Genomic DNA, 26,128 nt, shown 5'->3' on the forward strand with positions numbered 1-26,128 from the left:
AATCCCATATTGGAGGGAAAAGAAGTTCGATTTGAGGAGTTAGTTATAAATATGTGCCTTGGCCTTTATTTGAGACTATCCATGTTTATTTGCAACGAAGTGCTGCCGAAATCCAAAGAGATTGCTTCGAGGAATGCACAGCTCCTAGTTGGTTCTTGGCTTGTTGCTTGAAAGATAGCAACTAGTTGAGATTGAGATACTGTTCTTTACACTAAAGAATAGATGGAGTTCATTGATGTAGTAACATTTGATGTTTTCTGATGTGTTGGGACGCTAGAGGTGGACGTGTAGAGGACGCGCGCGTGTCTGAGAGTGCAAGAAAAGCATCGGAACGTAGCGGTCGGGAACAGTTCACTCAGGTCCGACACACCTAGAAGTACTCAAAGTGTTGGGGACGCTGAAGGTGGACATGTAGAGGACGCTGAAGGTGGACATGTAGAGGACGCCTGCGTGGCCGAGAGTGTAGGGAAAGCACCGGAACGTAGCAGTCAAAACAGTCCACCCAGGTCTGGCACACAAGGCGAATACACACGTACCTTCCGAGTGAAAACAATGTTGAACACCCAGGAGAAGCAGAAACTGCCAAAGTTCACGGGAGACGAGTCGGAGGACCCAATACAGCATAGCAAAACATGCATAACCATTTGGGAGGCAAATGGCCAAGATGACAAGGACTACTGGCTAAAGGCATTTCCTGCCACCCTTTGGGGGATCGCCATTGACTAGTACACAAACCTCGACGCCCAGCACAAGACGAGATGGAGTGATCTAAAGAGGGCGTTCCAGGAGGAATTCAAACTCTTGAGGGATGATAATAAGATCGTGGCCGAAATCTATAATACTAAGCAAGGGAAAAATGAGAATGTACATGCTTACAACCGTACACTCAAAGAACTATTGAACAAGATGGAGAACCAACCAGCCGATGGGTTGAAGAAGAGGTGGTTCACGGAGGGATTGATACCCTCACTGTGCAAGAAGATGAAAGTAGTGCCTCCATCCTCATACGCCGATGCGTACAATTGAGCGATGGACATCGAGAGTGAAAATAAAACCTCCTCCCAAGAGAAGAGGAAGACCGATGATGATGAGAGCACCGAAGGTAGCAATGATGAAGAATCCAAAACCGTACAAGCCCTTCGACAAGATATGTAGAGAATGATGAAAGAATTGAAGGTTGAGAAAGAAACCAGCCAAGAAGGTAATGAACTATGGTGTATTGAGTGCAAAAGGGAGGGGCACACGAAAGGTAATTGTCCTAGAAATATGTTTTGTGAAATTTGTCAAGTACTGGGGCATTCAATCAAGGAGTGCCCATACAATTTGAAGATAAGAAGTACACAAGTACTCTTCACACAGGGAGACTCCAGCCCATCGAAATCACAGAATGTATCACCAAGTGGCTTTTGAAATCAACGAGGGTGAAACCAAATACAATACAACTCCAGAGGACGTCCTATCATACAATGTCGACAATGTAGTGAATGGGGACACTTTGCGAGAGATTGCCACAACAAGAAAGACAACATACAATTATTGTGCAAATGGTGTGGACCAGGTGACCATGAAGACACCAACTACCCGAATCAGAAGGGTATTTGTCATGTCCCCTCTTTAGCTCTGTCTAGCAGAGACATGTGAGTCAACTTATTTTGGGGTCTTGTAGGCTAACAGTGGTGGATAGAGACTCGGTGAGGATATTCAGTGTTTGGGATTTGGTATTCTGGCAGTAGTGGACCAGTTTGGAGCAGTTCCTTAATTTTAGGAGGCATTTCCTTCTTTTGTGGAGGCTATTCCTACTATTTAGGAGGATTTGACAGTACCCAGAGTTGGGTTACCATGAGACTATTCCTTGGGTTCAGTTTCAGGAGATTTGAGTATGTTTTCTAGCTTCTAGGAGCATCCCTAGATTTTAGGGACAAGATTGCTCGAGGATCCATGATTTTCGACAACAGTCACAGACAGGTGGCAGGCTCCGTTTCAGACTTGTGGAGTCAGATGAGCATTATACGGCTATTTGGGATATATTTTTAATACTTCCTAAGTTAGCATCTTATTAATTAAATAAAGCTATTTATATAGCTAATTGGAGTAATAAGGGGATTTTGGCTTCTTCTAGTCAGGCAGGCATATGTGTTATAGCTCGTTGGAAAGGTCTTGAATTATTATAACTTATTTTCATCATCCGGAGACCTTCTGGCACCTTGAGTTTTGTTATTTGACGAAAGGGGTGTTTTTCCTATACATAAAGGCCTTTTTAATTAAGAATTTGCCATTATTTAATAAAGGTAAAAGCATATTCTCCCTTTAGGGTTCAAGTAGCTTTGAGAGGGAGATAAAAGGAGATGTTGGCTCATTATTTTATTATCTTTTTACATCTTCAAACTAGGCATTTGTGAATTTGCTCTAAGGAGCGATTTCTAGAGAACTGGGACGCAAACCCCAAGGCTTGGATATTGGGACGCAAACCCCAATAGAAGGTTTCAGCAGCTTCATTTGGTTTCAGACTTTGATTGGAGTGCAAGTTCAGCATTGGAAGAGCTTTGGCTTTGGACGTTGGGTATATTGCTTGGCACGTGGGAGTTCCTTGGCTGCCTGGATGTGACTGCAGCAGTCGTACAGCCTCCTTCCAGCTGGCACGTGGGTTGCTGATTGGTATTCATCAGCGATCTCTTTTCATTGTGCGTGGATGGTCTTTCTTGCAGCCAGCAACATTATTTTGGTTGGTAGATACTTTGTTGGCATATCATTTATGTATTTTGCCTGGTACGATTTGTAGCTATTCTGGATTGGCTGAATATTATATTATTGCACATTATTTTCCAGCCTATTTCATATTTGCTGCTATTGTTATTCATTGTTTACCTATATCTGGAAAAATACAAACAAAAACAAAAGACACAACCTTTCTGCAACTTCTGTCTCTCTCTGAAAGATCATTTAATAAACAGGAAGAATTTATTTTAAAACAAATAATTAAAAATTACAGCCTGTCAGCTTAAAAGATCTATCAGGGATCTTTCAGATTAATATGCTGGACGTGGAGGAACAAGAGGCCGCAGTTTTAGCAATCACAAGAGCACAAAGAAAGAAGGCGATGTATTTGTTGATTCTAAATTTTACCTTGGAAGCGAACGACCTTATGGGAAATTCAGTGACGAGGGACCTATTGCACAAAACTCACTGAATGGACCTCCGGATTTAAGAAGTCGGCTCTTCCTTGTAATTGAGGGAAAAGGGGAAGAAGAAATTTAAAGCAAAATGATCTAGACTATTTAGGCGATGTGCCAGAGCATTTTGGAAAAATATTAACAGCATATAAAACCTAGAAACATCTGGTTTTAAAGCCCATTCAACAATCTATATATCTGAACAGAACCATAAACAAGATACAACCAAGATTCCTTTTAACATAAAGAAACATACATCGCGCATCCACCAAATAACAAGTGTAAAACATAGTTTAATCGGTAGAGTATTAGACATATATCTCCAAAGTCATCAGAATTACAAGAATGCACAGAAAACTATCACAACATACTGAAAACAGGCATCACAGAGGCCATAGGCACAATTTGATTATCCTTTCCTCAGAAAACAATAACAGCTAAAAGGCTTAATTCCTATCTAGAATACTTAATTGTCTCTTTTCATAAAAGTTCTGAACCCCTAAAACAAGGAAAAACCAACCATAAATAGAACCCTCGGCTCGGCTAACAATTCAAAACATCTACCATCCTCCCGCAACCGCTTCTGACCAGAAAAAACCATCGTGGCATCCTAAAGGAACACACCCAGCAAAACCACTTCCGAGGTTGTTACTTCCACCTTATCGTGCGATCTCCATACCTGCCCGAACAGAAAATATTTTGACGCGAACTGCAGCCTGAGAGAGGTCACCATGGACAACACGCGGCAGCTCCAGGGACATCCGAAAAAGAGCGCATAAACAGACATAGGACGAGCAGCGCGGAGGCGCCATGAGTCCCTATCTTCGCACAATGCAGCGTGGGGTCCAACAAGATGCTTGGTCATCAAAACCCGAGCCATTTGGCAAATCCGCATTCCCCCTAACCTCAAACAGAAAAAGCGGGCTATTAGGAACAACGTCGAGATGACATCTGGCCTGTACGTTGAGCGCAGCTAGAAAGTCAAAAAGAAAGGGGTGCCACCCGATCAAAATGCCGCCTACGGACAACCCCGAAATAATGTTAACATTTCTTGGCGACTAAAAGGGGGTATTCTGCCTGCAGAATGGTAGAACCCAAAATTGTTGGTTCGGAGACCAGACTTCATGTCAAAATAGGTCGGACCAGATTGAAGACCTGCTGCAATGGAGTCCACTCTTCCTCGGAGGGCAATATTTGTGCTTCCAGACTCAGGTAATGTTGATCCAAACAGATTATCTCATCGAATGGCAAGCCTACCGGTTCATCATGGACCAGTTTCAAGAGCGTGTAGAGCTGGTCTAGGGGGTGCAGGAGATGCTCGACCTCTTCCACCAACATAGGATTGTTCAGGCGCTGGAGGAAAGTCCTATCTTGCTGCAAATGCTCGACCAAATTTAATACTTGCTCAACTTCCAATACAAAACCATCTGCAGGGAATGGAGAAGGCAGGCCTAATGAAACAAACCTCTCTATGCGCTGCTTGATGTCTGGGACGGAGATCTGCAATGGCTCAAGCGCCGATGATACGTGCATGATCACTCTATGGTGGTTGATGAAGACATTGGTTTTCTTGATCAATTGTCGGCGGTCTGCTATTCCCTTCGCTCTCAACTCTTCATCTTGAGCCGCATACAGAATCTGGATTAGGTCCTGAGCCACGGGGATCTTGGGACCAATGACGACCATAGAACTGTTGACGAGGGCTCCCGCCTCAGCGCAGAGGTATTGCGTTTCTTTGATGAACCTCAGCATGGGTTGCAACGAGGGGTTGTACTGCTTAATTCTTTCCCAATGGGAAACATACAATTCCATCAAGATCGGGGAAAAGCCTTGGAGAAACCTGGACAGTGGGAGGAATACTTAGCAACCGTGAGACTTCCTCACTCTTTGTCGTTACTTCATGTTGCAACTCCCTGCACCTGTCTTGCTCGATGACCACTTGGCTTTCTGGAGCGAGGATCCTAGCACTTCCATCCTGCACAGTCTGTTGGAGTTGTGATATACAATCTTGCTCCTGCTGCAACAAAACCTCCGTGTCTAGAAATTTCCTCTCGGCTTGCTCTAGGCTATTTTCTTTTTCACACAACTCTGTTTCAAATCTCGCTTTCTACTCTGAAAGCATGACCTGCGCGTCACTCAGTTACCGGGCGTACTCTTCTTTTAGACGGATCTCTTCACGCAATTGTGCTTGCATTTGGGTGCCATCTCTAGAAGCTGCCTTTAGCTGCTGGATCTCTTGGTCTTTCTCCTGCAATTTTCGTAATGTCCCCTTCTCCTTGATGTCCTTCCAGTGGTCCATTGGCCTATTCCTGAAACCCGTAGGCTATGTGGAATGAAGAATGAGGGTCAAATATTGATGAGGTGAGATCTAACTATTTTTAGTAAGTCAAGGGTTGGCCGTTTTGGTGATACTCTCCTATTGAGCTCTCCATGCTCTGTCACTGGGTGCAAAGATCATGCTTTTCGGAGCAATAGTTCATGACTTACTATTTTTAGTAAGTGGCAGTATGGCATAGTTCTATTTTTGGCAATGGACAAGGTCCTGATCCTACAACAGTTCAATGGTCTTCCTTGCTCAACTTCATCCTAGTTTTGGCAATAATCAGTATTGGAGTCATAAGTGATATAATTAAATATTATTTCCTTATCCTAAGGTTTAATATTTAATTAATTTGATTATTTTTACTACTGATTAATGACTATGGAAATTGCACATAATGTCTCCTAAGTGCTAGGCGAATTATGATGTCTAGAAAGGGATGCCATTTTTATAATGGGAGATATTATTTTATTCACCAAAAATATTTGCTAAGTCAAAATCGTGGTCTTGTGCTTACTTGGCGTGATTTTTGACTTATGATATGGGCGCCATCCTTGGGTCCACTTGGTAAATGAAATGCAAATGGGAAAGTGGAATTTGGGCGCATTTGTGAGCATTTGCATTTGGATTTGGTGGTGTTAGAGGTTATAAATAAGAGCCTTGGGCTCCCATTTTGGTTATCTTATGAATTTGCATCGTTATGCTGCCGAATTGGCGATTGAAAAATCTGAGCTTCGAAGTGTGGCTTCCTAGCTAAGTCTCAGTTTCGTACTTGCAAGACAGTACCTAGCTGTGTCCTTGTATTTCCAGTGTTGTTGGTGAGTGAGTTGCAGATTGTGGAATGTTTTGTGTGGGATTGGAGTGTTTTTTGGTTGCTGGTTGTGGACCTGCTAAAACTATATTTTGCTCATACCTCTTGGCCTGGCGATTCCATCATTCTGGGTACCGGCTCATCCATCTTTCCTGTCACCGATGATGCATCTTGTAAGTTTTTAGCACCTTATGTTGAGTGTGGAATTTTATAATGCAAATCAAAATTCCCTGGTTAGGCGTTGGGTTTAGGGAGTGCATTGGGATGCGTGCAAAATAAATTTGAGTGTTTTGATAGCTTCCTTTGCATTTGTTTTCATTGTGGCTGGTGTAGTATTGGTTTAGAACTGATTTGGGGTGAATTGGGTGAGTAATGAGAGAGTTATGAGTGTTTTAGTGAGTCCATAGGCTATTGGTTTTGCATTTCCAACCTACAGATTTTGATGTTAGCAGAATTTTATGCTTATTATTTGGATGTTCAACATTACTCTTCTTCTCTCACTATCTTGATTATTGTAAGGTTAAGTAGTAGTACTACTAACCAATTCTAACTTGTAAACTCTCATCCCACTGAAAAGTGGAAGAGGCTGGCTTGCCGCCTATTTCAATTGAATTGTAATTCAGTCCTCCCGCTGCATAAGCGATCGAGTGATGATTGATTGTAATGGTCCTCCCGCTGCATAAGCGGTTGAGTTGAGTTGTTTGTAATTTCAGTCCTCCCGTTGAAATATCGCGATCGAGTGATTTGTGCCTTTGTGTGTTTCTCTTGGCTGGTTCACCGCCAAGTTTCTTGCTTTCCCACTGGATAAGCGGAAGGGGCTGGCTTGCCGCCCAGTATTGTATTTCACTTCATCTTTCAGCAGATTTGAGATCTAACGATCCCCTATTCACCGTATGCTCTCACCTTCCCATATTGGGCACTTGGTGATCAGAAAGTGGAAGGGTTGCATTTTCCAGCAAGCTTTGAGTTTATGCTTTCTAACCTTAACGGGTTATCTGTTTGTGGATGATTATTATTGGTCTAAAAACAAACAAAAAAATATCTGGGATATTACAAATTCCTTCAAGGCTACATTTCTTGTTGCCTCCTGGCCCTTCAACTGAGAACTCACATTATTAAGGGCGGACTACAGCTTTCCTTTCTCCGAACTAGCCTGCGTCAGTAAACCTTGCAGGCGATTGATCTCGGCACTCGAAGCTTTGTCTTCTTTTCTCTGTTGGGCCAGATATTTTCAGAGGTTCACATTCTCCGCTTGCATCTTCTCCAGGCGACGACTCTTTTTAATGAAGTTCGAGGACACGGCCTTTGAAGTTTCTTCCATCATTTCAACTTTGTCGGATGTTGTAGAATTTAGGAGGTTGATGCCAATAGCATGCAGAGTGTAATCGTTGGGTCTCATTTGCAACCTTGGGGAACATGTTTGCAAAGAAAAGACAATCCTTTTCCTCGCTGAAATGTGTCTGTAGGTGCGGACGGGCTGGCCTGGCACCCTCCTTTTCTTTTCGTTTGCCAGTCTTGCCAATACGGGTGGTCTTGGAATAGGCAACTTGCTGCTGGAAATCATCTGGGTTGGCAATAACTTGGCCTGCAAATGCTGCACCAGGGGGAACCGCAAAGGGGAACTGGGAAATAGGGCCACCAAAAGCGGTCTGAATAGGGCGTGCAAGCGTAGTTGGAGAAAACAATGGGACAAAGGGAGAGGCTCCTAAGGGAAACGGATCAGCGGACGTTGCTCTGACATTTGGGGGAGGAGTGGACTCTCCAATATCAAGCCTACGCGAGACGGTGGTTGCTTCAAACATCTGTGAGGAAAATGCTGCGAGAATAAAAACGGGGGTCGGGAATGGAATAGAGGCCTATGGAAATGCTTCTTGGGGATCAACCGGTGTTTCGGCAGGCGCTGGTGTAAGGGCGGTGGAAATCTGGGTTTGCATTGCAACAAGAGGGGCAGCAGAAGAAACAGCTTGAGCAGAAGGAAAAGGCAAAGAAGGGCGTACCTAAACCGTGGAAGTCACCAACCGCTGAGGATCTGAGGAAACCCCTAGGGCTTGAGGAGACGAACTCTTCTTTGTAGAACTCGGATACCGCTTTTTACTAGGAGGGGAGTCATGCGCCTGCTTCTCAGCTTGTCTCTTACCATCCTGGGAACGGGGCCTACGAGCAGAACCAGTGAGAGGAAGAAGAATATGGGGCTCGGGATCTTGCTCTTTGATACTTATAACCTCTATGTCCTGCCGTTGGGCCACCTTGGGAGACGAGTACCCACGTGGGGAACTATCACCTCTCTCTTCATCAAATTTATTGTGTTGACGCCATTCTAGCTCGAAACGTTCGTCCAAGGGGGCATTCCCGATGTTAGCCCTAGGCTGCCTCACTTCCTACCTGTAGATACAAAAATCTTCCCTCTTCTTTCTGGGCCAGGAATTTGAAGTCATGGCTTCTAGCATTGCCCGGGGGATAGGCTTTGCGGGGTTATACTTATGCATGACTGAATAGAAGCTCAACCACGAGGGTCACTTTAATACGAGGAAATCATTAAGACCCACATAAAGATTTGGGTCATCCACCTATGCATTTGTGCGTCCTTCCCACAAGCTCCACGGTTCATGCCTTACTGCATTCTTCCTTTTACTAAGACACCCATCTAGGTCATAACTCCAAGAATCGTCAATCACCACTAGGCTGAGTTGCACCAGCTTGGATGTCAAGACTTCCTCTGCAATGTTTCTCCGGACTAGAGTAATGGGACCAATTGTCTTGTGGTCTTCAGTGATGGAGGTGTCATGATTTCCCGCCCCGATGGCCCTCTCGATTCTTACCAACTGTCGCGCAATTTCAAGAGCAAGGGTTCTCTCAGTCACATAGGTAGGTAAGCAGAATGGTTCCTCAGAGAAACCATGCACCTAGACGAAAGAGAAATTGCTACCCATGAACCAATCGTAGGGGGGGCATTCATTATACATCCAGTTCATTTGAATCTGAGAGAAGCGAGCAAGTGGTTCATTAGGGATTTAACCTAAGTCCCTAAGGACGGGAGTTAAGAAACAGTCGGAAAATTGATATGCATCGTAAGAAGCTAGTAGAATGGGTGTCCAAGCTGACACCGGCATCTTGTTCCCCGACTCGTCACAGATAGCCAACCGCATGTGTTGGCTGAAGAAGGCCTCATTCTGGTGCAAGAGCAAATGGACCAAGACCGAGGTGAATTTAAACCGCAACAACTGCTGAAACTCTGATAGCTGCTTTATCATGGCTCTGGCTATGAAGAAAGAGAAATCAAAATGAAAAGACTTCCTCTGCTTACGGCATTTGAAAAGGAAACCCATCATAGCGGTCGCGATTTCCTAGTCATTTTGGATGAGATATCTTTGAGGTCATCATGTTTCAGGTCACTGTAGGACAAAGGGAGCCTCGGGAGCCCGGAAGACAAACTCCGATTGAGGGCACTCTAGCAAAAAGATAGGGCATCCCTTCTGATGTTCCAAAATTCTTCCATAGTGGTCTCAGAGAACACGTTTGTTCCTTCAAAGAAGCGACAGCACATCATAGCCCTTGTGGCTTCCGGGGAGATCACTACTCTTAAGAATGAGCCGCTGATTGAGCAGGAAACGAGGTCGAACCCGTCGGCGCACACGGCCGCAAACTTTGGACAATAAGGAACCATAGGGACCACAAATTGAGGTGCGCCACTGTTCCAAAAACGAGCCGCCGTGGATTGCGGCTCCGCTCTGTGATGAAACATTCTACTGCATGCAGCCTCCCTGAGGTTTTTGGGCTGCTTGCGGATCTCAAACTCGGCAACATTTTCAAAAGAATCTATTAAAACGGGCATATTGCGGATAACTGTCTTCGGCCTGACCTTGGTTTTTGGATATTCCGTCCTAGGCAGAATAGCGTGGGAAGAATAGGAGAGCTCCCCAAAAACATCTACCCATAGTCCCCCTTGAGCAGCACCTAAGCAAGAAGCTTTGGCTTCCATTTTCTGTAAGAGAGCTTTTCTCTGTCAACCTTTCAAATGAAACTGGACACTTAGGTTACAAAAAGAGCAATAAGATGAATATCGGACGACCTCCTTCCTTTAATGCACTGCGTGCCTAGATTTTCGCGAAAGGGGACGCTTAAAAGCAAGCGTCTGTTTACACATATGCCAACTCATTTTGCAATTGCAATTAACCCTAAAGAGGACGAGCGTTGCCATCTACAATTTCCAAGAGAAAACTTATTTAGCCCGTCGTTAATTGAAGCCACTTGACACGAAAATCTCGACCAGACGGATCTCCTCCTTTACCAAGAAAATCGGCAGCCAGCGGAGTTCGCACAAGTTAAGACAGTCCTGCGGGAGTTATGGTTTAAAACGCGATGTACCTACACATACGCGTGGCGTCTGTTTGCATCACCTCTTTCTTCGAGGTATCGAGCAGGACATTGCCAATTCTAAATCAGACCTCGCTTTCTTATGCGAATTAATGAAGAATGACAGGAGCATTGGAATTCGGGAGCATTGGCGTCTTTACCACTTGTCACCTTGAGCTGAGAATTCGTTATAAATATGTCTTTTCGGACATTCTTTTGCACAGTATCAGCTTCAACGACGGAGTTTCTTCAAGAAATGGATACTCCTGTTAGACTCGTCAGCAGCAAGGCCCAGGTCGCTTTCCTTGGAAATTTATGACCGGAGGCTACAGATGATGACAAAGCGGAAGAATCCCCTGATTATTGTTGCTATCAAATGGGTGCTTGGTTTGGATTTTATAGCTAACGTTGACCAATACCGTGTAAACGCGGACATTTGTTCGCGTTTTGTGGCTTCGCTACTGGATTCCGGATTGGCTGGGCTGTTGACCTCACAGCTCACCAAGGCACTCTTCTCCCAGGATTATCTGAGGGGGCTGGAAGATGTGGTGGCGTACTACGTCCCTTTCAGAGGCCTTCCTCTAGCGTCGGATCTGAGGCACCTCATTACTTCTGGCGAGGAGGTGACTTGGCACCCGCTTATCGGCAGTCTGAGGATGATGACGTTGTCATCCCATCTTTTTCGAGTGGAGCTCGCTGCAGAGTTCCTCCTCCATGTTCATCTGATAGTTCCTATTCTGGATGGTACCGAATGGTACTCTGATCTTTGGGATTACATTTTTCCACGGGTCTTGACGCCGCACATTCAACCGAATCTGGTTGTTATTTTCATGGCTGGGGTGCCTAGTGGCGCTTCTGACTATGAGTGGTTAGAAGGAGAGGATACTTCAGATGATAGTGGAGACCCTGATTTTCAAATGGAGGACGATGAAGATGGAGAGGATTTTTGAGAAAATGGTGGCCTGTCTTCGAGGGCTTCATCTTGCAACTTCTTGTAAAAAAGAAGGCCAGAGGCCTGTCCATGAATCGTATAAAAAACAAAATACCCATAATATAATGATTTTCTTTTTTTTTTGCTTAATTATGGCATATCTTGTGATTTCATTTTGCCTGCTTGGGAAAATGACTGGGAATAATTAAATAAGGCACACAAAAGCATTATTTACATTATATACATTTAGAGAGAAACTGCTAATGAAAAGGTTTAAGATGGAACCCGTTGACCGGGATCCGTAGAGAGTCCCCTTGCATATCTTCGAGGTCAAACGAATCGAAACCTTTGCAACTTATGACGCGGAAAGGTCCCTCCCATAATCCATCGAACTTAGCATGCTGACCAGGTTTGGCCGCTCTTTCATTATACTTCAACACAAGGTGGCCTTGTTTGAATCTCGAGTCAAAACTCATTTTGCTATTGAACCACATCTTGATGGTTTGCTGACGATTCTGGAGAGACGTGAATGCTGCTTCCCTAGCCTCTTCTAATTCCATAATCTCCACCAACCTTACGTCCATGGAACCATTCTCTGCTAATTCGATAGACTTAAGTAGCTACAAGGCTGGGATTTCCAAGGAAATGGGAAACAGTGCGTCCTTACCATAGACCAGCTTGTATGGGGAGTTCTTTAAGACCTGCTTGGGCGTTATCCGGTCAGCCCATAACGCGCTCCTCAAGTGGTGGTGCCACTCCCTCTTATACTCCGAGCCTATCCTTTTAATGAGTCTAATAAGATTCTTATTAGTGGACTCGGTGAGCCCATTTCCTTGCGAATAGTAGTTAGAGGAGGTTTTTAGGTAAATACCTTTGCTGAGGGCAAATTGGGTGATTCGTGAACCCACGAATGCACGCACATTATCTGATATTACGGTCTTTGGCGGACCATATCAACACACCAGGTCCTCCAGGAATGTCAGCACCTCGGTCTTTGATGAATTCTTAATGGGAACAGCTTCAGACCATCTGGTGAAGTAGTCGGTAGTGGTCAGGATCCACTTATGTCCGGCCGAGCTCGAGGGATTGATCATCCCTATAAAGTCGAGTCCCCATTGAGCAAAGGGTTCCTCCACCATTATGGGTCTAAGGGGCATTGCCGCCTTTTTACACCTGTCAATGTAATACTGGCATTCTTTGCACTCCCTCACCAAGGTGTGCACGTCTTTGAACATAGAGGGCCAAAAATATCCGGCACCAGTGATCTTGATGATGGTTGTTTGTGTCGAAAAGTGACCTCCTGACGAGTCGTAGTGAAACTCTTGTAAGATCTAGTCAGCCTGGCATTGGCTCACGCAGCGGGGTAGGACCCCATCGAAATTTCTTTTGAAAAGTATGCCATCCACCAAGCGGAAACCGTTGTTCTGAAGCCTATAGAATCTCTTCTTTTCAGGGGGAAGACCTTCGGGGAAGCTCCCTGTCTTCATGAAATGTTTTCCGGCCTCTATCCAGCATGTCTCTGATGGCTCGAAGGTAACCATCACAACTTCTTTTATGGCCATCTCCATTTCTCGGGGCTCACACTCCTGGGCTATATATTTGCACAAACCTTTGCTGCGGATTATTTTGGTGGGCCTGACATCAATTTCGTACTCCAAGATTTTAGTGATCCAATTTGCCCTTTTCTCAGTGATGTCGCCTTCCATGATGTATTCTCTGACCACGGGATGAGCAACATACACTGTAGTCTTATTGCAGGCGATGAAGTGCCTAAATTTTTTTAGGCCCTTGACTACGGCCAAAGCTTGTTTTCAACGAAGTTATACTTAGCCTCGTATTCCTTCAGAGTTTTTGAATGGAAGGCTATAGGGTGCTCACTCCCCTTTTCTGCGTCTTTCTGGGTCAGAACCATACCAATGCTATAGTGACTAGAGAAAACATACATTATGAAGTCTTTAGACATATCCGGGTTGTATAACACGGGGGCTGAACAGATAGTATCTTTGATTTTCTCGAAAGCTTCTTTAGCTTCGAGAGTCCATTTGAAAAGTGTTTCCTTCTTGAGCATCACGGTGATAGGCCTTATCATTCCTGCAAAATCAGAAATAAAGCGGCTAACAAAGTTAATCTTTCCTAGGAAGGACTGGACCCCCTTTTTATTGACAAGGAGGGGAAGCTCTTTTATTGCTTTAACTCGATCAGGGTCGATGGAGACCCCTTCCTTTGACACTATATGTCCTAGTAATTTCCCTTGAGGGACTCCGAAGATACATTTTTTGGGGTTTAAAGAGATCCCAAATTCTAGACATTTTTGGAACACCAGCTCGAGATGATCGAAATGATCTTCTCTGTGCTTTGAAAACACCGTTAAGTCTTCCAAAGATATAATGATGATCTTGCTGATGAGCTCCTTGAAGGTCAAGTCCATAGCTCTTTGAAAAGTCGCGCTAGCATTTGACAACCCAAAAGGCATTTTTTGATAGGCGAATGTCCCCATTTGGTTGTGAAGGTCGTCTTGTGTTGATCCTCTAGCTTCACCGAGACTTGATTATAACTCGAGAAACCGTCTAGCATTGAGAACATTTCTGATCCCGCCATCGTGCTTAGCAATTGTTCCATTGATGGCAAAGGGTAGTGATCTTTTAGAGACGCTTGGTTTAAGTCTCTAAAGTCCACGCAAAGTCGGATGTCCCCGTTCTTTTTCCTGACTGGCACCAGGTTGGATACACAGGTACTGTGCTTGATGGGGTAGATGATTCTAGATTCTATCAGCTTTTTCAACTCTTGGGCCATGAGGAACTCAATCTTCGGATTGACCGGTCTCTTCTTTTGTCGGACCGGATTGGCTCCATCAGTGAGCTCGATGGTGTGCTGAATGATGTTGGGATTGTAACCTTTCAAATCTTCATAGGACCACGCCAGTACACCCATATATTCATCACAATATCTGGTCAATCTTTTTCGGTCCTCTGGAGGAACCTCCTTTCCGACTTTGAGCATTCTCCCACCTCCTACCGACATTTCGGTATAGTCTCATTTATCAGTTGTAAGCTTTCGCTTATCATTTTCAGTGTCATCATGGTCGAACAAATTTTCCAAGGTGATCAACTCGTTAGGAAGCTTGTTGGATCTCAACTGGATGATTTGGTCCCCATAAGCCTCTTTCACCTTAGGTTGCAATTGATCTGCAAACTCCCCTGAGTTTTGAATGAACAGGGCAATCTGCTCATCCCTTTCGAAGACTTGCTAGTGAGTGTCGTTATCAAGAATAGTTGGCCGAACAACCACACAGACCGTTTAGGAATTGGCGAGCAAGTCCGCAGCAGGGTCAAATTGCGATCCAATTGTGGCCATCTAGTCAGCCGCAGCATTTGTTTTTCAAGGAACTCTCTGGATATTGAAAGCATCGAAGCTTTCAATCAAATCCCATATTCTATGACGGTAGGACCTCATGCAGACATGTTTGGCGTTAGAGATTCCTCGGACCTGGTACACCACCAGCTCAGAATCACCCAAAACTTTCAATTTTTTGATACCCATCCTCTCCGCCAAGCTCAAACCCTGGATCAGTTCTTCATACTCTGCTTCATTGTTCGAGCATGCGAATTGTAGACGAAAAGACTTCAGGACCCGTTGACCTGAGGGTGAAGTGAGGCAAATCCCGGCTCCTGAACCTACTTTGCATCTCGCACCATCGAAGTGCAGAGTCCAGAGTGCGGAGGACAACTCCTCTTCAGAAAATGGTTCCTTGATAAGTTTCGGGATGACCTTGTTTTCGTCAAAAATGCAGTAAGTACCTAGACCGGTGGCATGGTAGTTGGAGTATGGATCAGAGTCTATGAATTCATTTAGGAAAACCTCTTGATCGGGTGGAATATCCTCGATCACTTCTTCATCCTCCTGGAGCTCTACAGTTTTCCTTTCTTCGTTTGAGATGGAAGTATGAGTGGGTTCAAAATTGAGCAAGGCTTGATCTGCTACGTGTTCGACGTGAAGGGGTTCTGAAAGGATTTTGAGTTTGGCATCGTGCTAAGTGCGAAGGATAAGGTGGGACCAGTCTAAGGACAAGTAGCCTCCTATTTTGGCGGTAAAATCTCAGGAAAGGCAGAGCCCAAAAACAAGCGGGATGTCGATGACTACCACTTCTTGGGGCACAGTGACACTAGGACATGAGAACAATGTCAGTGGAAGGTTCTTGATAAGACCTACGGCCTGGACTTTATTCCCGTCTAACTACATAACACCTCTACTTAAAGGCTCGTATTTGATATTCAAGACCTTAGCGATTTCCTTAGGCATGACGGTAGTGCCGGCACCAGAATCTATCATAGAATTATGCAAGAGTTTATCCCCGACTATGAGGGTCGGGTAGAAAGGATTTGGTTTGTGCTTACCTTTCGTTTGAGACTTAGGAGGCATGGCTTCATTAGTTAACATGGTTGAAGGGCGTGATCTGTCCGTAGAGGGTTGAAACCTTTCTTCATTGATCTGCGGAGCTTTGGTGGCATTTCCTCTTGCATTTTTCCCAATGTCGAACAGGGCCTCTTTCAGTTGATTCTTTTGCTCTAGGATACTGAGGAGATCCCATAGGGAGACATTGGTCGGAGCTTTCTTCAGTTTTTCCACCACGTCTAGTATTGTCGGCACCGACGCTTTTGGCTCTCTTGGTTTATAGGGGATAAACTCCTTCCTTGGGTATGTGGGAGCAACTGCGGATTGTTCAGGAACTTTATCTGCAGACATTCTTCCTGGTGTGTTTGTATTCTCCCCAATGAAGCACCTTTTTGAGCGGAGGTTGTAATCTGATTGCACAATGGGGGCCTCTTCCCTTGAGGTAGTTGCGCGGGCGCCATTGGTGAGTACGACATCTTCGTCCTCCATCCAAGAGAATAGTGTGTGGTCTGGAGCTATCTCTGCCTCTTGTTGCATCGACATACCCTACATTTGGGCAATGAGAGATGTGTTATCCATGCCAGGAGACGCATCGACCGACTCATCTAGTGTCATGCCTAGGCTCCGTTGCTCTGCGAGTTTTTGCTGCAAATTACCTCTCAGACAATTTCTAGGAGTGTGAGCATTATTGCATGGAAAACACCAAGAGTTAGTGTCGTCCGCTAGATTATTTTGCCCCACTGTCAACTCCTTACTGGTGCTGGGGTAAACGGTCTGCAAAGGATTGGGAACCGGGACTATTTGACCGTTTGGTTGGGTGGATTTATCAACACGGTTATTTGCATACTGGTTTTGCTGGTATGTGGGTCTATTCCCTTGGAAATTTTGTTGAAAAGGGGGTCTAGCGGGTGAGATTTGGACCCTTTTTAGATTGACAGTCTTGTTGGAGAAGGCTCTCAACAAATTCTTCATGTCGTTGACTTCCGCGGCCAAAGACGACTGCGGAGGGGCATATGCTTGCTGGGGGCCAGGGTACATGTACATGGATTGAGAAGCAGATGTGTTGGGCGCGGCCTCTTCAGAGGCTCGGTTAGATAGCTCGGGAAAGACTGGCATGAGGGGGCGTGGGCGAGCTTCCCTGCATAGATCAGGTTATTTTTTGCTTGGACTGCTATTTCGAATGCTTACGGGAGGGTATTGCCTCTTAGAGACTGGATCATTACTGATATGTCAAAATTAAAGGATTTCAGGTAAAAGACGAACGCTATATCCGCAGGAGGGTGGGAGGACAGAGGGATTCTTTGCCAAGTCCTCTGGAATCTTAAGTTGAATTCTGTCAGTGCTTCTTGAGGGGCCCTCTATCGTAATCAACTGGTGCATCAACGATTATCTGTCGGCCTTGTCAAAGAACCTCTAAAAGAAGCAGTCGCCCAACTGGTCCCAATCCACTATAGTATTCGGACCCAGGGATTTGTACCAATCTAAAGCTCTTCCTTTGAAAGAGGTCGCGAGCAATCTCAAGGCTACATGTTGCTCGGTGATACCGTGGACAGTGCAGACATTGGCTATATCTTGTAGGTGTTCCCCGGGGGTCTTGTGCAATTCTCCAGTAAATTTCGGGACGGCTTTTAGTGCGGCAGAGGGAATTGGCCCCCATACAACAGGTAGAGTGGGGGGAATGAGAGGGCTTCCATTATTCCATGTCACAAAATTTCTAGGAGGAACATTTGCCATTGCTGTAAGGGCGACTGCAGGGAAGGTAGGTAAGCTCTGGGAAGAAGAGGTTGCAGCCGAATGGACGTTTACCAAGGGTGGTAGGAGTAGACTGGGATTTAGGGTTGTTTGACTCCTAGTGACGGGCCTGTGACTCATAAACTAGCTCAGGCTTTTTCAAAATTATGGTCCCACCCGGCGTGCCAGAAAAAGAACTGTTGACTCTAAATTTTACCTTGGAAGCGAACAGCCTTATGGGAAATTCAGTGACGGGGGACCTATTGCGCAAAACTCACTGAATGACCTCCCGATTTAAGAAGTCGGCTCTTCCTTGTGATTGAGGGAAAAGGGGAAGAAGAAACTTAAAGCAAATGATCTAGACTATTTGGGCGATGCGCCAGAGCATTTTGGAAAAATATTAACAGCATATAAAACCTAGAAACATCCGGTTTTAAAGCCCATTCAACAATCTATATATCTGAACAGAACCATAAACAAGATACACCAAGATTCCTTTTAACATAAAGAAACATACATCACGCATCCACCAAATAACAAGTGCAAAACATAGTTTAACCGGCAGAGTATTAGACATATATCTCCAAAGTCATTAGAATTACAAGAATGCACAGAAAACTATCACAGCATACTGAAAACAGGCATCACAGAGGCCCTAGGCACAATTTGATTATCCTTTCCTCAGAAAACAATAACAGCTAAAAGGCTTAATTCCTATCTAGAATACTTAATCGTCTCTTTTCATAAAAGTTTTGAACCCCTAAAATAGGAAAAAACCAAGCATAAATAGAGCCCCCGGCTCGGCTAACAGTTCAAAGCATCTACCATCCTCCCGCAACCGCTTCTGACCAGAAAAAACCATCGTGGCATCCTAAAGGAACACACCCAACAAAACCGCTTCGGAGGTTGTTACTTCCACCTTATCGTGCAATCTCCATACCTGCCCGAACACAAAATATTTTGACATGAACCGCAGCCTGAGAGATAGGTCACCATGGACAACACGCGGCAGCCCCAGGGACATCCGAAAAAGAGCGCATAAACAGAAATAGGAGGGGCAACGCGGAGGCACCATGAGTCCCTATCTTTGCACAATGCAGGGTGGGGTCCAACAGGATGCTCGGTCATCAAAACCCAAGCCATTTGGCAAATCCGCGTTCCCCCTAACCTCAAACAAAAAAAGCGGGCCATCAGAAACAACGCCGAGATGACATATGGCCTGTACGTTGAGCGCAGCTGGAAAGTCAAAAAGAAAGGGTGCCACCCGATCAAAATGCCGCCTACGGACAACCCCAAAATAATGTTAACAGTATCCAAACTTTGGTACGGAAAAGGAACAAGACGAAGTAGAACAAGTGTTGGCGAAGGAACGAGTAACTTCCAATGGAACTACAAGTATGTCATTGCGGGAGTCAAAGAAGAACATAGTCCGGCAGGTGCTACAAACAACCGTACCCATCAAGGTGGTAGACCTTCTTCAAACTATGCCGCAACTGATAATGGCAATTGCCAATACAGTCAGTGACAACATAGTTATCTAGAAACAATTTAAGCCACACGAGGAGGAACTGACGGGAAAACCATCACCCGAAGGAAATGAGTCCAATGATCCAATTTTGCTGACGGTGAGCATCGGGAGGAAGCCGACGGTCGTCAAGAAGGAAATAAAGGGGAAGAAGTTGACAAACACCATTGTCGATGGAGGCTCGGGAGTAAACATACTACCAGAAGACATGTGGAAATGTCTGGGGAAGCCGAACCTTTGGTTGCCAAGCTTCCACTTGGTAGGTGTTGACCAACACGGCATCCAACAGTTGGGAACATTGATGGCACAAAAAGTAATTATTGGGACACAAAAAAAATTCTTGGACTTTGTAGTCATCCAATTACAGAAGAACACGTATGATACACTCCTCAGGATGGGATGGTTGGTTACTTCCAAGGAGAATCATAACTGGAAGCGAAACACACTCTCGATCGAGAGTGACGAGAGGAAGCACGTCATTGACTTGAGGAACCAGGTGGTGAGTGAAGAACTAGCACCCTCGGACTCTGAGTCTAAGGGTGGAGAGTTAGGTATGGACGAAGGAAGGAAAGGCATGAAACCCAACAATGAAGGGGTGCTCAAACTGGAAGATTGCTCTGAGGATGAGACGAGTTCTCTTAATGGATTATTTCACTGGCAGATGGAGGATTATGAAGTCTTCCACCCCGACTGTAACATGCTACAAATTGGCCAAATTGAGGAAGTGCAAAGTTTGTCGTACGATATTCATCTGTGCACATCTGGCGTTGGTGTGTCTGGGTTGTACGAACAGTTGCCAAGTGAGCCTGTACTGTATGAACAGAGGTCACCGAGTGGGAATGGGGAAGTATCTAAGGTGTACGAAGAAGATTCACAGGGCAAGGATCAGAAATTGGATGTTGTAGAGCCTGGTGGAGATGCCCCGAAGAAGTTAATACTATACGCTAAACAGTTCACATCAGCCGAAAGTAATTCAGCCATATGGTTCAAATCAGCCGAGAGTAAGTTGACCATACAACCCATAAGAGCCGAGAATACATGGAGCGTACGATCCACAGGAACCAAGAGTGAAGTTGCCGAAGGATTGTCACTGTACGCTAAGAGTAAAGTTTTTGAAGAATTGTCACTGTACGCGGAGAGTAAAGTTTTTGAAGAATTGTCACTGTACGCGGAGAGTAAAGTTGTCGAACGATTGACTAAGTCCATATCGTACGTCGTACGGTTCAGAACAGACAAGAGCAAGTTGGCTCCTGAGAGTCCAAGTTGCGTCGACGTGATGAGGTTACCACACGAAGCTAAGAGCCCCCGCTACAGATCCGTACGATCAAGGGAGCCAAATTGCAAAGCATTGATATTGTACCCCATATGGTTGGTACCCATAGGCCAATCCATACGAGTGAGTAGGTGCTACGCTCAAAAAGTTGTGCAGTCGTACAAGCAAGTGTGGAGGCGGCAGTATAGAAAACCCATAAGTATATCGTACGTGAAGAAGAGAAGGTCGTACGTGGATACATTGTACGAGCGAGTGTGGAGAAGGCCGTACAGAAAAACCATAAACATGTCGTACATAGGAAAAGTTGAACCGTACGCAAGGATTGCTACGTCATACAGAGGAAGAGTTGCACCGTGGGAGAGAAAAGTTGAACCGTACGCAAGGATTGCTAGGTCGTACAAAGGAAGAGTTGCACCATACGAGATAATTCTTGAGTCGTACAACGGAAGTATTGTACCGTACGGTGGAAGTGTTGAGTTCGATAAAGGGAGTCTCAAGCCACACACCTATGCATCATACAACCAAGAGAGAAGCGCAGCCTGTACGAAAGAACAAGTCTATACGCAAGGAGGATAAGCCCATATGGAAGGAGAACAAGTCAGAAAACACAATACCCGTACGAAAGAATACGCCTTGATCAGAATTTTGACTTCATTGGCCTCGTTCTTGACGTCTTAAAAAGCAAAAAATTGATGCACGCCATGGAGTTCCGTGTGGGTTTGAAGGTTGTAATTTGGTGTTGGCGTTGCCCCGGGACCCTGCGAGGTGTGCTGCCCCTCGACCCCGCTGGGGGCGCTGCCTCCAGACCCCTGCGAGGGGCGCCGCCCCTTGACCCCGTTGGGGGCGTTGCCTCCAAACCCCCATTTGATTTGGTAGGTACACTACAAGTTGGGGTTGTCCAATGAAGTCACTATCTATCATTAGTGTTCCCGAATATCACTTGATGTTTGCTTGTCGTCTGGAAGGCGACTTTTCTTTTGGGGGGGATGATGTTGTCGGCATAAATTGCCTGTTGTTATGTTTGATAATATTTGTTATCCGACAATGCATTAATTAATTGTATTGAGTGGGTTGTAAGTCTCGGGTAGTTATGTGTCGGTTGGTTGACGGTTGTGTAGCTCTCGGCAATCGTCGGGTCCTTTAAATATGTCGTGTACTGCCAAGGAAGGAGGACGGTATTGTTGGATCTGTTGTAATCCTTGGCCGACCATCTCTGGTCTTCTTCTCTGTAATGATTGCATGTGCGAATAAAGATATATTTTACTATCGTGTCTAGTATGCATTGTCATGTACATTGTTATTTTCTATATTTAATTTACAAGTTGCAGCGGTAAACATTATCCAATTTAGGATTCTTCTTCCCTTTTGAATGTCTCCTAGTCTTTTGATAGGTTGGGTTGAATTTTCTGGAGATTCTAAGAGTGGATTGAGTCTTTATCTTTGAAATGTCCAAGAACATTTATTCGAGGTGGTGCTAGATGTTGTGACGTTTTCACACATCCCCCCATTGCAAATACAGGTGACCATTCCAAAAGACTTCAAGAAAAGAATAAGGCAAGGAAATATTCCTTAACCATAAAGATGGCAGAGGATCTCGTTCAATACAGGTGACCATTCCAAAAGTTGACAAAGCAAAGAGGACATCACTCCTCAAAAGGAAGTCCATGAGTTAGAGGATTCAGTCAAGGCCATCAAGGAAAGGCTAAGGAAAGGAGAAGAAAGAAGAAACAATCAAAGCAGTCCAAGACAAGGACATGGATGTAGAGAACTTGAAGGTCAAAGTTCAAAGCAACTTCTTCACTTCTACAAATCCAATCCAGAAGCAACATTTTAGCAAGGCATCCTCATTTCTGTCCATTGAGGATGATTTTCGAAAACTGATAAGGTGGACCTGATGGAATACAAGATCAACATTATGCCAAGTGTCCTAATGGAACAGCTCGACCCCATAGTGACCCTGCGAAGGAAAAGGATAAGGGACGCCCACTTCTAGAAGAAAGCTGGATTTTTTAGTTGTTTATTTCTCATTGGTCCGTTTTGGATAACTATTGTAGCTTGCCCTAATTAGGGTTTAATATTTTTGTCTTGTTGTTGATCTTGGGTCAATCTAGGCTGTTGCTTTGTAATGGGGTGTCTATATAAACCCTCCTGTTCTCATTTGTAAAGAGATAGATTTCGGAAAAATTGTTGTAGTGATACTTCTTAATTAATTAATAGACATAACTCATTGTTCAAAATGTTAGTGAATTTTTTTCCACTTTTGCAAGTTAGTATGGTTTCTCGACTCTCACTAGAATAAATTTAATTTCCAAGTTGATAGATTGAATGAAGGATTTGATAAAATTGCTTAATGTGGAGTTGATGTGTTCATACTTTTTATTATTGGATGATTTTCAATTATTTTGCAAAGTTAACTTGAACCAGTAAATGAAAAATTAACTTTTATTGCTGTATTCATTGTTCAATATGTTGGTGAATATATGTGATGTGAAAATCTTTTGAATTTCTTACAGGATAGCACCGTTCTTGTATAGTTGTTGAATTTGGCGAAACAAGAATTGGTTTTAATTCCACTTTTGCAATTTCTGTTTCCTGAGTTTATAGGATTAGCTTAGGGTTAGAATTATCTTCCTAAACCCCAAGACTTTTATCTGAGCCATGCGCCCAGAGTTACTATTCCCACCCACCCCAGCTCTGGGGTCGGACCGGCCAGGAGCAGATCATGGGACGGGAGAGAAGTGCACTTGGCTTTTAACCAATTGATTGTGAATCAGTTCTCCCCGAGACAAAGGCAGGAGCATCGGGTGAGAAAGGGATATTTGTCCCAGTTGCCTGAGCCGATTAACTCGAACCAGTGAATTGTCAGCCCCAAAGATTAAACTAACAGTACAGTGAGGAGGAGCAAAACCCCAAGACAAACTGAGTTGAGATATGGGAATATTGTTATCGGCTGTTCGAAAACATAAAGTAATACATAACATTTACAACAGGCATCGCATAAATTTGATATATTACCTAATATTCAATTTAATTATTTAAAAGTTTGAAATGCCATGTGGACATTGGCCCATTAATAATATTTTATCACTGATTTTGAATTGTTACACCCCAAAAAATACTTTGAATTTTCAAATGCTAGCTATGTGAAAAATAAGGAGAAATCCTCACGTGAATTCCAGCTGTTAGTTACTTGTGAGACTGCCAGGTAATTTTAAGGAATCCAACATAATTACAAGTTTGGAAATCTAGCTACTCTGTATAAAATTCTCAATTTCTTTAGTTTGCTCATAAGCTTAAAAAAAATATATACTTAAGGTTTCATTTAATTTCAAAAACACATAAATTCACTCTTAAAACAAAAATGTATATTTCTGAGAATTAGTTCAATCTTCACTTTCAATGGCCACTTTTTCTGTTTAAGAAATTATGACAGAAATAGCCAATTTGTACTAGCCACACACAAATCCTATATGAGAGACTGTTCACTTCAAACTGTGAATACCTCTGTGTTACATACTCCAAGCAATTAATCCCATAATTCGCAAAGCACGATAACCATATATTTTCTGTAAAATTCTATTGAAATGCCAGAAAGAAAGAAATCCAAAATGGCAAATACAGAGGATTCCCGTAGTGGTATATACATAAGTAAATGAGATAAGATGGGGAAAAGCATAGCATGAAGTAACAAATGCAGCAGAGCAACTTACGAAATAAAGGAGATAAGATGGAAGAGCGAATGTAAAACTGAAATTGATGATGTTGCTGATTCCGCCATGATATCTTCTACTTCTCTCAACAATTTCTCTTTATCTTATCTCATTCAAAATTCATAAAACATTAGTAGAACAAATCTCAGCCCCCACTCTGATGTAAACGAGACTTTACGGTATGTTGAAGCCTCATTGACCTGTACCATAATCTGTAATTCAAAATAACTATAACAATTAACATGGCCATTGACTCGTAGTTGCTTTCGTATTTATGAACGAAACCCACCACAGCAAGGATGGAGAAAGTAAATGCGTTTCTTATTAATGAGTTGAAAAGTGGTGTCTGGTACATTCGATTCCTTAACCGCGTTCAATACGTCGCTTTTGCTATTAATGCATTTTAGGAACTTATCCTAATCTGGGGGCTTAAGGACCTGTAATTATGGAGGGAGGGGCCGTTTTTATACGGAATTGAGGAGACAACTTATTTCTGTACGGAGGAATTAATTAATGAATAAGATTTTTAATTATTATTAATTAGTTTATGAGATCAGACAGTTTATGGGACAAAAGTGAGAACAACACAATAATCTAGGCAAACAAAGGATAAATATAAAATTGTAGTAGATTTTAAGAAAGAAAAAAAGAAAAGAAAAAAAAAAGTTGGATTCTTGAACACAATAACTATAATTTTTTTAGGAGAAGTTTCAGTCAAAAAAGAAGCATACTAAAAATAACATTTCAGCTAGTTAGTGGTTTAAATATCCAAGACAATATCACGAGAAATAATTAAGTTGACTTCCCTCTTTTGGCAATGTCATAACAAAGCTTGTCACCTTGTATGAAATTGAGATTGGCATTAAAAAATTGAGGGTTTTGGAAAAAGAAAGAACTTAGGTAAGAGCTCTTGTGTCGCATATTATGAGAATATTAAACATCATTCTAAAAGGATTTCTAAGAGATTGGACTACCAACCTAGCGATATCTTTTTTTAAGAGTGATGACATTAATAACCCCTCCAACTATAGGACCATAATGATCAACCTTTTGTTTACAAAAATATTTGGTGGTATGGTTGAAAATAGAATTAGCAAATAAGCAAAAAAAAAAAAAAAGCTTGCAAAAGGTCAAGCAGGATTAGGCCTTAGCACTCTATGGTATATCATGGCATCACTCAAAGAGACATCAATGAAAAAGTTTGGAGAGAAAGGGAAGAGGCGTTTTGTTGACTTTAAAAAAGAGTTTGACAAAATCCTTAGGAACAAACTATGGTGTAGAATGGAAGAACTTGGTGTTCCTGTGCATTTAAGAGCAATTGTCCGTGGACTTTATGAAGAAGGTAAAGTCAAAATCAAAACTTTGATAGGCATTCTAGAAAGTTCTAGGAGTGACAATAAAGTCAAGCAAGGGTGCCCCCTTTCTCCTATACTCTTTGGTTTATATATTGACAAACCTAAAGAATGGTTGAATTAGCAAGGAGGAGATGGTGTTCATTTGGGTGAGTCTGTGATAAAGCTTCTCGTATATGTTAAGGACCTTATTTCACATTGATTGCTAAATCAACTCACAGGTTGTAAGAGCACTTACATGCCCTTGAACATTTTTGTTTAGCAATAGGGATGCAATTCAATACCAAGAAGACCAAAATCATGATTTCCTCCAATAGTAGAAAAGAAAACCAACATAAGTTCTACTCTAAAAGCAACAGTCTTGAAGTAGTAACTGAGTACAAATACCTTGGGATTTACTTCAAGAACAAGCTTAGTTGGGAAGGCTACAAAAAGAAGAGAATTTTGGGAGGTTGCAAAGCTTTATATGCTCTCAAAAGTAGATGGGCAAATTTATGGGGCTAGAAAATCATTCAAATTCTTTCTGAGTTTCTATTGCTTCTAGTGGTGCTATATGGATG

The 26,128-nt window shown here is 43.4% G+C and overlaps 1 protein-coding gene across 4 annotated transcripts in view; it reads right to left on the reverse strand.

Moving 5' to 3' along the window:
* Positions 1–24,602, reverse strand: part of LOC131047904 (UPF0641 membrane protein PJ4664.05) — a 211,880-nt gene extending 187,278 nt beyond the window's left edge. Inside the window, exon 1 of one of the 4 annotated variants that reach the window (XM_057981715.2) lies at positions 24,217–24,580. In XM_057981715.2, the coding sequence (XP_057837698.1) occupies positions 24,217–24,284 (68 nt within the window). In that variant the 5' untranslated portion in view covers positions 24,285–24,580. Of the gene's footprint in view, positions 1–24,216 lie in introns of all 4 variants that reach the window. The other 3 variants (XM_057981716.2, XM_057981719.2, XM_057981714.2) reach the window with 3 other exon arrangements.
* Between the last annotated feature and the right edge of the window lie 1,526 nt (positions 24,603–26,128).

The sequence above is a fragment of the Cryptomeria japonica genome, chromosome 3 (assembly GCF_030272615.1).
Source record: "Cryptomeria japonica chromosome 3, Sugi_1.0, whole genome shotgun sequence".
Classification (NCBI taxonomy): domain Eukaryota; kingdom Viridiplantae; phylum Streptophyta; class Pinopsida; order Cupressales; family Cupressaceae; genus Cryptomeria; species Cryptomeria japonica.